This window comes from Typopeltis vanoorti, chromosome 13 (assembly GCF_054136105.1).
Source record: "Typopeltis vanoorti isolate ZY-2024b chromosome 13, IOZ_Tvanoo_1.0, whole genome shotgun sequence".
Taxonomy (NCBI): Eukaryota; Metazoa; Arthropoda; class Arachnida; order Uropygi; family Thelyphonidae; genus Typopeltis; species Typopeltis vanoorti.
Genome location: NC_143561.1, coordinates 122,236,532 through 122,249,688, shown reverse-complemented (window position 1 = coordinate 122,249,688; position 13,157 = coordinate 122,236,532). Strand labels below are relative to the sequence as shown.

Sequence of the window (13,157 nt, the reverse complement as noted above, 5' to 3'; positions counted from 1 at the left end):
GATGTCAATTTAATGTGACAAAATGTAAGGTTATGCATTTCGGAGTGAAAAGATTAGCAGCAGTATACCACATTGGTGGAACTGTACTCCAAGAGATTGATGAGGCCAGGGACTTGGGAGTGTTGGTGGATAGGGAGATGAAGTTTAGGGGGCACATTGCGAAAGTAGCTAAATCAGCTCATCAACTCACTTGGTTGTTGAAAAATACCTTGACGAGCAGAGAAAAACAAGTTATTGTACCTCTGTACCGAGCCCTGATAAGACCTCATCTCGACTACTGTGCCCAGATTTGGTCACCTCGGTTCCTTCTTGATGGGGAGGAGGTTGAGAGGATCCAGAGGTGAGTGACTAAGATGATAGCAGGTCTATGGAATGAACCATATGAGAACAGGTTGAAGATTTGTGGGTTGCAGAAACTAGTTGATAGGCGGAAAAGGGGAGATATGATTGAGACATTCAAATTGCTAAAAGGATTCTATAGGATTAATTCAGAGGATATTTTTGAGATCAGGACTGGTGGTGGGAGAACTAGGGGACACCCATGGCAGCTGGGCAAGAGCGTGGTTAGGAGGGGTGTTAGAGCTGGGTTCTTTACTTTTAGAGTGGTAAATGAGTGGAATAAGCTGCCAGAGTCTGTTGTGGGTGCTATGACAGTGAGCAAGTTCAAGGCAAGGTATGATAGATACTGTGAGAATGTTGAACAGCTGTGTGAACATGATGTTTAGGGCCTCCCTCGATGAGTCTAAGGACTCCTGGAGTAGCCCGTGGTAATAATAATAATAATAATATTCCAGTCCTCTCTTGTCACACATTCTAGTTATTATGTCATTCAATATTTCCTCTCTTCTGCTCAGCTTGTCATTATCATACCTTGGCACCACCCACACTATCTTTCCTCTCTGTGTCTTCTTTCATACCACCTCAAGCAAGAATCTCATATCTCTCGCTGCCCTATTTACACTACCACTCAAGTCATTTGTTCCCACCATCACAATCATCTCATCCACCCTTTCATATTTCTTAACTGCCAAATCCACACTTTCTATCGTTCCTCCTTGCAAACACTCCTCACGCATCCTATCTTGAACACCACGGATCATTGAGTCCCCATACATTATACCTCTTACCATTTCCTACTGTTTCCATTCTCTCCTCTTCTAGCACTCCTATACCTTGCTCCTACTGTTTCCATTCTCTCCACTTCTATTACTCCCATACCTCTCTCATTCCCACTCTCCTAATGTTTCCATTCTCTCATCCAATTCCATTCTCTCCTCTTTTATCATTTCAAAATTTCTCTCCTCTCCTATCATTCCCAAAACTCTCTCTCTCTCTCTCTCTCTCTCTCCGCTACTCTGATTTGCCTTGCATTTATCTCTTCCATTCTCCTAATCTCATCTTTCATACTTATCCCAAGACATTTCCACCTCCTCTTTCAGCTCCTCTATCTCCCTCTGCAGGTCAGTCACTCTTAATCGAAAATCACTCTCCCAAACCAAACCATCTCCTAAACTTTCACAGTCATTCACGCCTTCTACACTATCAACTATTATTTTCTCATTCATATTTTTTTCTTCATTGTCTCCTATCTCACTACTTGTCTTCCTGTATTGATTTCCCATTACTGGAGTAACAAGGTCGGTTATTGAGATATCTACTGCATTTATTTCCTCCAACTGCCTGCACTTTATGCACCGATGCACTCCCCCCTTCTCACAAGCCAGATATCCAATTCCCGAGATGCATACATGCCGCTAGTACTGCATGCCACAAACTCCCTTATTATATTGCATATAATAGAGTTCTTAAATGGCGGAGGACTTGGCGACATGCGATTTGCGACTGCAGCTGAATCCACCATCATTCGTTACTGCCAAAGGACTACTAGCGTAATCGTTAATTATTCAAAATAGTGTCGCTAATTAGTGTCAAAAATAACGCTAAATAAGTATTAGGGAATATTAATAAATAAGAAAAGTACAAACAATTACAAGCAAAACATTAAGTACACTAAATAAAATGAAATAAAACTAAATACAGTAATGAAAACTTAGTTTCATCTTCTTGTCTTCTACCATTATGCATCCGACCCTGTCTTCTCGGTAACCAAAATACACAACACGACAACAACTAACTTCAAAAAACAACATGAAGGACACTCATATTCTAGAGAAAAAATTTAGCACTTGAAAACATAGAAAAATGGACTATTCACCGAATAAAAATGACTTTCTTCAGCACAGCTGAAATTCACCGCCCATATTGCCACGTATTCTGAAGGAATGTGCCAGGGAGTTGACACCGGCCTTGACATATTTTTTTAATACGAGTCTTGCACTGAGTCAAGTTCCTAAGGAGCCAAAGGAGGGCAAGATTGTGCCACTCCATAAAAGAGGTGATAGAACTCAAGCATCAAACTATAGGCCTATCTGTGTGTCAGGTGTTGTAGTTAAGTTGTTAGAGAAGCTTGTGAGAACTAGGATTCAGAATTAGGTTGACATCAATGGTATTAACTTTCATGGACAGCATGGATTTACTAAAGGGAGGTCATGTTTTAGTAATCTACTAAATTATTACAATAAGGTGACTGCTTCCATGGACAGAGGAGAAGAATACACAGTAATATATGACTTCGCATCTATTTATCTTTCCTGCTGATGTCCATCGCAATTCCGCCAGTCCTGGTATATCACACCGATATCTCTTCATTTCCTCGCAAAGTAATTCTAGTTTTCCTGCCATCCAAAATGTCTGTACATGCCATTTTCCTACTGATAATAGTTTTGTTAGTTTCAGTTTCTGTTTCCTTTCGGTATTCCACTTTTCGATCCAACCTCCGATCGCTTGATTGGTATTGCAGACCTTGTTGATCCAGGCGACGTCCGAGCTGACATGTTGTAGCTGTTGATCGCATAGGCATCAGATACGATCGTGTTTTTTCTATACAGTCAGAGCATCGACAATCATCTGACCGACCCTCCTTTATCCAGGCTTGGGACTGGCATGAGACCCCTAAGGATTCCATGGTGGCTTTTTGTTTTGCTCCCTGGAAAATCAGAATTAACTTATAGCAGATTATTCAGTGCCTTAAAGGGCTTAAGTTCATCATTAGATCCCGAAACATTAATGTTTAACTTCGAGAAAGCAACTATCAACGTATATCAATAATATTCTAACATATTTACATCAACAACTATAACAGGTTGTTTATTTCATATGGCACAAAATTTTTATCCCAAAATTGTTGCCATTCATTTGAAGTTACGCTATCAAACAGATGCTGAATTCAACATGAAAATTAAATGCTTCACGGCATTAGCATTTTTTCCAATGAGCGTTGTTACTGATAGATTTGTTGAATTGACAATCTGCAGCAAAAAGTTAATTATTTATGCAGCATCTCTTTTAATTTGCACAATTTTTAAATGATTTTTCATTATGTCATGTATCACTGACATTTATTTACCTTAATAAAGATTTGCCTTTATAATGATTATATAATACCCTTTATCATCCATTGATTATTTACAAAAATTAATGCAAAATATCTTACGACGAAAATGTTTTTTTAACGCAAAAATGTCTTGCTGCATAAATGTTTGCAATGAATTTTCCTGTGGTGAAAACGTTTACGCCGAATTTTCCAGTCACAGGTATTACACTGTTACTTAAAATTTTAGGAGTATGCAGGTACTGAAATTTTTAGAAATATTGCACTGTATGTTATATTATTGATACCATTTGGTACCCTCTGATAATTGGATCATATCCTTCATCAGAGTATATGAATAGTTATTGGTGCATATCACGAACCCATTCAAAATTTATATGGCAAAACAAATGAATCTGCTTTGTCACTTCAATGGAAGTAGCTGTCTCTTAACTACGCCCTGAAAAGAAAATCTTTTCTTAAACATTTTATGTGTGAACTAGTATTTTTTTTTATACATTTAGAAATTTAATTTACTCACATGACTGCCATATGATTATATGGTATGCATTTGAAAGATATTATGCAAGTTAATGGCATTAATGTTGACAAAAATGCCTGTAACTGAACAACATAATAACATTCCTCCTATCCTACAGTTGTTTAATGCAGAACAGAGGACCCCGATTTCTTAACTGTTTATGTGTGTGTGTGTGTGTGTGTGTGTGTGTTATTTATTATTTATTTATTTTTATTTTTTTTGAGATTTGAGACTTCTGTTGGTTATGCAGCTTTGTTTCCTGATTGCATTATTATTATTATTAGCACGGGCAACAGACTCATCGAGGGAGGCCCTAACATCATGTCAAGAACAACTATTCAACATTCACACAGTATCTATCATGCTTCTCCTTGAACTCATTTACAGTTATGGCACCCACAACAGACTCTGGCAGCTTATTCCACTCATTCACCACTCTCCACATAAAAAAACTTAGCTCTAACACTCTTACTAACCACACACTTGCCCAGCTTCCATGGATGGCCCCTAGTTCTCCCACCACCAGTCCTATTCTCAAAAATATCTTCTGAATTAATCTTATAAAACCCTTGAGTAATTTGAATGTCTCAATCATATCATTCCTTTTCCACCTGTCAACCAATTTCTGCAACCCACAAATCTTCAACCTGTTCTCATAAGGTTCATTCCATAGACCTGCTGTCATCTTGGTCACTCGTCTCTAGATCCTTTCTACCTCCTCCCCATCAAGAAGAAACCCTGGCACCCAGATCTGGGCACAGTAATCAAGATGGGGTTTTATCTAGGTTCAGTACAGAAGAACAATAATCTGTTTGTCTCTGTCGTCAAAGTATTTTTCAGCAACCAAGTGATTTGATGAGCTGATTTAGCTACTTCAACTCCCTACCCACCAACACTCCCAAATCCCTGGCCTCTTCAATCTCTTGGAATACAGCTTCACCAATGTGGTATACCACTGCTAATCTTTTCACCCCAAAATGCATAATCTTACATTTTGCTACATTAAATTGACATCTATTCTCCTTAGCCCAGCCCTCCAAACTATCCAAATCATCCTGCAAAATTTCAACATCCTGTGCATTCACTATTGCTCTACCTAACTTTGCATCATCAGCAAACAAATGAACAGTTCCTCTCAGATCCTTTCCTATGTCGTTAATGAACAAATTAAACAGTAGTGGTCCAAGAACAGAACCCTGCGGCACACCACTAGTCACAGGCCGTCTTTTGGACTCTACTCCTGAATAAGCCACTCTCTGATATCTCTCCATCTAACCGACCCTATATCCATCCCCATATGCTGCAGTTTACTGATTAGAATTCCATGCGGTATCCTGTCAAAGGCCTTAGCAAGGTCCAGCAGGATCACTGTAAACCCATTACCCTTATCCAGTTCAGCTGTCACTGTGTTATAAAACATGAGCAAGTTACTGAGGCATGATCTACCCTTCACTAAACCATGCTGTCCCCCATACAGTATCCCATTTTCATCTATCCATTCCTGTATTCTCCTCTTGACTATTTTCTCAAAGACCTTGACAACGATTCCTGATATGTTGATTGGTTAGTAATTTACAACAGCAGTATTGGAACCTCCTTTATGCAGTGGAACTATTTTCCCTTCTTTCCACCCCTCGGGACTAACCCAGACCCGAGACTCAAATTAAACAAAATGGTCAAGGGCACTGACAATTCTTTAGCCACTTCACGTACGACATGAGCTGGTATATCATCCAATCCCACAGATGTATTGACATTGAGGTTTTGTAATGGGCTATTCACCTCCACCTCATTCGCTACCATTCCCGTATAAGCTGTTGATTCCTTCATTACTGCAATGTCACCACCTGGATGATATACTCTTGCAAAGTGCTTGCTCAGTAATTCCACTCTATCAACTGATTCAGTTACCTCCCTACCATCGGCATTCTTTAGAATCATTCTGCCATATACATTTTTTCTTTTACTTGCAACATATTGAAAAAACTGTTTGGGATTCTCTTTAGCCTGCATGGCTAATTTTCTTTCGTAGTCCGCTTTTGCTTTTCTTACCACACTCGCTACCCTTCTGGCCTGCGCTTTATACTGTTCATGTGCCAGCAGGTTATCTTTCTCCTTAATTTCCCTCCACAGTTGTTTCTTTTTTTGCAGCTCAAGCTTAATGGTGTTATTCATCCATTTAACCCCTACTTGATTTACTATTCGAACTTTAGGTGTACAATCAGCCATTGCCTCCTGCAAACACTCCTTAACCACCTTCCATGCACTATCATCATCATCCAGCACTTGCAATTTTACATGCCATGGCACTGAACCAAGCAAACTCCTAAACTTGTCATACTTACCAACCTGGTAATTCCACACCTACTGCACTCTGGCAAAGCATTCCACTCGCCAACTATACATGTACAGAATTTGCTACTCACACCCTTCTTCACCACATCTTTACAGGGAAGGCCTTGTTCTTCCTCTCTTACTGTCCACTATTTTTATAATTTCTTCTGCATCAATGTAAAATTCCTTAACCAACTTGAAGGTCTCTATCATATCTCCTCTTTTTTTTTCTATCCCCAAAATTCTGCAATCTACATTCCCTTAACCACTCTGCATAACCAACTTGAGTCTCAAAACCACATTGGTCCTTCATCTTTGGATCCTTTCTAGTGTTTCCACATCACGACTACTACGCATCCAAATTTGAGCACAATAATCCATGTGTGGTCTGATGACTGCCTTATACTCAGTTACTACCATCTCCTTATCCCTACATGTCAATGTACTTTTTAGAATAATGGCAATATACGATGTGCAGTTTTCACAACACTTGCAATGTGTCTTTGAAACTTTAGTCCACTGTTTGCCATCATCCCAAAATCCCAAATTTACCTACTTCCTGAAGCGAGGCCTCACCAATACAGTACATAGCCTTATATCTCTGCATCTCAAAGTGAGTCATTTATTAATAAAATTATTAATAATAATATTAATGTTAAAACTACAATTGCACTCATCTGTCTAAGTTAAGTATTCAAATCTTCCTGTAGAGAATTAACATCAGTAATATTCCCAATAATTTTACCTAACTTTGCATTATCAGCAAGCCTTTAAAGATCCCAATCAATCCACATGAAATATCATTAACAAATAAGTTAAGCAGTGGGGGGGGGGCAGCAAAAACAGAATCCTGAGGCATGTCATCACCGATCACCTTCCTTTTCTGAGAAACTGCTCCATCATACATAAGTTGTTGGTATCGTTCAGAAAGCCAATCTTCAATCCATCTGTTATCCAATCCCATCTTCTGCAGCTTATACAGCTATTTATCATGTGGTAATCTATCATGTGGCAGTTAATTGATATATTCCCAAATGTCATCTCTTTATTCCAATCAATATTATCCTAATTAAAATCACCCATAACGATTACCCTTCTCACATTCACTATGCCAGTTTATTCCATCCATTTTCACCTTGTGCAAGGTAATACTCTGGCACTTGCTATCGGCATTCCTCTCACTCTTTTTGATTTTGCTTGTCTCACAAAAACATTGGACAACTTTGATTTCTATTCCCATAAGGTTAAATTTCCATCCATCCTTGTTTCCCCTTTTTGTGCAATCTCAATCCTTGCAATAGTTTTATCACTCTTATATTTGATGCTGCTGACATCTGTAAATGAATACAGCAATTTATTTTTAATTTTGTTACCAGTCCTACTCGTGCCTGTCAACTGTGATTTCTCAGATACATTCCACACATCAACTGACTAACCCTTTTCTACTTACATTGCTCTACTTTGTGAATTTTGTTAACTCACTTTCTCAACTCATTATTGTCATACCTGGGGAATACACATACTACTCTTCCTGTCATGCTGCTTTCTTTCACTTTGCTTAGAATATTCTCACATTCTCCTTCTGTCCATCTGTCCAACTACATTATTTGTTCCACAACCACCACTTACTCTCTTCCTTTACTTCTTATATCCAAAGCATCAACCACTTTGTTTCTCCTCCCTCCAAAAAAACAGACCTTGTGCACCCTCTCATTCACCACACCTACAATAATGAAATCCCCATACATCGATAATCTTGAGTCACTTGAATCACTTCTCTTTCTTTCATTCTTTTCATTTCATTCATCATCTTTGCTTTGTATAATAATGGATTCTTGATATATCTACATAGAATATTCATTAATACAAATATGGCAGCATATTGTAGTTATATAAATGATTTATGATAATTTATATTTTATGAATATTTTGTAGAAATATGATTTATGTTTCAGCATTACTTGAAAACATTAGTAATAATCCTATTAATATATTTTGTTTTTGTTTCTGTTTAATATATTTTGTTGAGAGTATGTATAAGAAATAACCAATGATGATATGAATATTTGCTGCAAGACTTTTTTTCTAAACTATCATATAGAACTGCTAGTTATAAATGATAAGAAATCATGTAACTAGGACTTTTTATTTTATTTTATTTATTTATTTATTTTACAGGGCAAGATGGGTATGCCTGGATTTCCTGGCATTAATGGCATTCCTGTGAGTTTTTTTTATTGTCATTTCCATTTTTAATAGAGAAATGCTATAGCATATGAATTTCTTTTGGTGAATTTAATTGTTGATAAAAACTGGTAATAATGTAGCACTATCATAGTATCCTGTACATCCTTGAGAGTATGTATAAGAAATTACCAATGATGATATGAATATTTGCTGCAAGACTTTTAAGATTAATTATGCATATGCTGATTATTTGAAATGCAACACACAAGCCATTTATTTGTTGTGGGCCCTGTTGTCTCTTGTTTATGGAGTAATATCAGTGGTGTTGCATGCCCATTTTGGCCAGGTGTACTGTCATGTGGGTTATGCAACCTGTGCTACAAAATTCATGCAAATTTGACTGTGTTATTGCATTTTTATTGATGAACGAAAGTTTTAAGAGTGCATAGCACATCAGTGTTCATCCTAATTGGTTCAATGCAATTAATTGCAGGGTAACTTTGAATACTTTAATTTATCAATTAATTGTAACCAAATCTGCATAGAGTGGAGGAACAATCTGTTGGTTTTAGGATTTATTAGAAAACAACAATGAAGGAGAAAGCTATGTGAACCATTATTTATAAGACATGTGAGAATGGGAAATGAAAGAAAAGAATAAGTGTGAATAGAAATACTTTCATTAATGGCAAACAAATTATTAACAATTAACATTTGTGATATGTGTGTCTTATAACTGCGCTTCCCAAACTGTAGGCAGTGGTCCCCTTGGGGACCATTAATTTTGTTGAGGGGGCCGTGAAATAATGAAAACAAATTTTAAATGTTTTAAGACTAAATAGATTTTTTTAATCTTAAAAGAAACATATTTAATTTTTATTATTTATTATTTCATTTTGGTTATTTTTTATAATTTAACGGAAAAAATCACACATTGGTGTTGGTTCATGAATTTTGCTTCCTGCATATTTCAGCCCTTAATGAATATTAGTAAATGTATGCTTATTCATATAAGTTTCATTTCAAAGGTATTGATAAGAAGCACAAAAAAAAAGCTTACAAATGCAAAATCTTGCTCATTTAAATGGCGAAGTTTTTCGTGCTTTAAATTAATGTTTCATTGCTAGTGTACACAGGTGCGGGTGATGGGGGCCATGAAATATTTTAATTTTTTTTAAACAGACCTTTGCATCCATAAGTTTGGGAGGTACTGTCCTATAATTTGCTGAGTAGAATGAATGGCATTTGATCCTATAAAGTCTAAACATGAATAAGTGAAAAATGAATTTAAATAATTACAAAAATTAAATAATTTAAAAAAAGTTCCGAGGAGAGGGAAAGAGATTTGTTTGCAAAGTATAAATAACTAATCAATAATAAACAGTCACTAATACATTCAGTAGTTCAGTTAAAAACTGTAGGGAGAGGCTAATTCAATGAACTAATAATGTTGATCGGGTGATTCATTTAGGCTTGGCAGGAATACATGTGGTTTGATGGAGCAACAAATCATCTCATAAAATTTGTTGTGCATGTTACGTATATTTCACTCCATTTTCCAAGAATTTTCTTTTGTTTGCTGAGACAGAGTACAAATTTTATGCAATAATAGGATACATAATATCTGATCATTATCCACACTTTTGGGAATCCTGCATTCATTAGTTTTTTTTAGTGTCAGCGGTTCTTATGTCTTATCAAACTCACATATGCTGGTATTTTGTTATAGATCAACAACTTCTATAGTACACAGAAGTGTATTCTTTTTTTTTTTTTTTTTTCATTTTTATTCAGGAATAGATAAATTTTTACTGTCTTCTTCCAAAGACAAATAAAAATATCCCTATACCATTAAAAAACTTTACAACCTCAACAAGTGCTATATTGCACAAGCAAGAAAAACATTAGCTTTGTTTATTACTAAATACAGTAAAACAGATATTTAACATCTGTGTATTATATTTTGGAACAGTTAGTGTAAGACAACTCCAAGGACCCCTTAATGGAAAACCATTCCGCTCCAGCAGGCTATGCTGCATGCATGTGAACAGTACAGATTTATTGTAGTCCTAAACTAACACCTAACTTGTCCTAACATCTGCTTTCAAATTTTCAGTTACAGTAATATGTGTAGCAGCTGTTTGTAATACAGCCATTTCAAGTTATATGTATATATATAACTTGAAATCAGCATGTATTGCATTTGAGATATTCGATATCATTCAGACACTTAACAAATGTTAATTTTAGAAATAAAACCACAGAAGTTCGACTAACATGCCATATAAACTTTGTGAAAGTGCAACTGCTCGGCGTGGAAATGGCATACATATGCTAAAAGCTAGTATCTCCCTGGAAATAAAGGAATGACAGACACCCAGGTGCGAACGTGACAACCTGTTAATATAATTTTAAATATGGAAAGTATAAAGGACAAATGAACAATATGCTTCATGTATGCCATTTTTTGTGACAAAAATTCATTGGCAAATACTGGAGTGAGACACATATAATTTGAATTTTGATGTAATTTTTAAATACAGCCATATATAATGCACATAGAAATCAGAAAAAAGTAATCACTTGGGATATTATTATTTTTCTGGACTGAATCAAAGAAAGGCTGAAATAACTCTTTTACTTACTTTATTTATACACAAGTTCCAATCTTCTGTTTTTCTTTAGGAATTGCGTTAGTACATCATAAAATGAAGGTTTTTCCTTCAGTTCCATCATCAATGTCTTTTCAATAGCGATTAAGCTTAGACCACACAGCCTTTCCTGTTTGTGTTCCTCTATAACACGTATGTACTCTCTTCATAGCCGAAAAAGAATGCTCGACTGTAGCAGTAGAGCTCGGAATTGACATGATAAGTAAGTTCTGTTAGTTAACTTATAAATTTCCTTGAATGCAACTTGAAATTGATTTTCTTGCATGAATTTTAATAGGTGATGCACTGGTTTTCTGGCAAATTCTTCAGAAGAAAATAGTACTTTCAGTTCATTTTTCAAGTGAATGTAGTCAAAAACTGGGCCACAGAAATCCTTTAAGTTTTTTAAAATACTATCAGGAAATGTCTTCGCATACTGACCATATCTTTCACTACAAAGGAGTTGAAAAAATTCAAGTTTCGAAAGTGAAGAGTATCTTTCTTCCATCTCCAGGCATATGCAGTCTACTATTTCCTGGTATAATCGAAGGCACATGATCTTTGCCGTCTCTTCCGGTCCTTTTCATCTCTTAGGTCTCGGCTCATCAACTGCATGCTTCTCTTTTGATACAGAAATCCAAATATCATCAAATCCTTGTTCCCTGTCATTCCTAATCTGCTTCATAGTGTCATGCACTTTTTTACAACAGTACTATATATCGTAGAATGAAGTTTGTAGTATATTATTCAAGACATCAGTATAGCCAAATAAAACAGAAAAAATTTCTAGCAACAAAATTGTTTGAAAATCTTGCAAGAAATGCAAAAAACCACGAGCTTTGATTACAGCATCCACATCCCATTCCCCAGTATTCTCCACTATGTGTTCAAAAAATTCAATGAGTTGATTTCTGTGAAGTTTTACTGTTAACAGGAAGTAAAGTTCCATCTGGTTGGTGTGACAGAGGGTAATTTTTTAGCAACAAAATTTTGCAAAGCATTTATTCTTTTCAATGATTTAGAAAAATGTGCTTCCAATGCACTGATAGTATGGAAAAACAATCTACATTCCTTGATATTCGAGAGGCTTCGCTTCAGAACTAAATCTAAAACGTGTGCACAGAAATGTGTAAATATTGCTAAAGGATATGCCTCAATAACTTTCCTCTGTAACCAATTAATATGGCCACTCATTACACAGGCACCATCATAAGTTTGCCCAACTAACTTGTCCTTGATATTAAATTCCTCAAGTATGTTTACAACATGTTTAAAAAGACCACTAGATGTTCTATCATCACTTACATCTGTAAATCGGATGAACCTTTCATGTATTTGCCCATTACGGACAAAACAGAAAACAGTTGATAGTTGTGATTTTGATATGACATGAGATGTTTCATCCAAAATAACGACCACAAATGTAGCGGTAGCAATTTCTTTTTTTGTAGCATCTTTAATCACATCAGATATAGCGCTAATAATATTATTTTGTACCATGGAAGAAGTTCCTTGAAATAGAGTTGAATCCTTTAAATGACTGTCTAAAAGAGGATCATATTCATGGAGTACATTTAAAAATTCTATATAATTTCTTCGATTAGCTGAATCTTTAGATTCATCATTATCTCTGAAAGGATGTCTTTGCTTAGCCAAATAGCATACAGTGTCAATTAATCTTTTTAAAATGTGTCGATTTTTCTTTACCTGTTCATTATGATGGGTAACTTCAGTCTTTCTTTGTTTGTTGATGAGAGTGTCAATTCTTTGTTTTCCAAACATCGTGAGATTTAAAAATGACTGAACATGTGATGATTGGGAGCGCTCATATTTTTGCACTGCTGCTGTTAAGTGGTTAAGGTCAGAATATCCATGCCAGACATGGATTTCAGAATTTCTGAAACTTATACAGTGGTACCTTGGATTGCAAGTAACTTGGTTTGCGAGTGTTTTGCAAGATGAGCAAAAATTTTTAATAAATTTTAACTTGATAAACAAGCGAGGTCTTGCAATA

The 13,157-nt window shown here is 35.9% G+C and overlaps 1 protein-coding gene across 1 annotated transcript in view; it reads left to right on the top strand.

Annotated features, from left to right (window-relative positions):
• Col4a1 (Collagen type IV alpha 1) overlaps positions 1–13,157 on the top strand; it is a 903,940-nt gene that overhangs the window by 91,826 nt on the left and 798,957 nt on the right. The window contains exon 5 of the mRNA XM_090402880.1: positions 8,484–8,528. Within this exon, the coding sequence (XP_090259006.1) occupies positions 8,484–8,528 (45 nt within the window). The remainder of the gene's footprint in view (positions 1–8,483; positions 8,529–13,157) is intronic.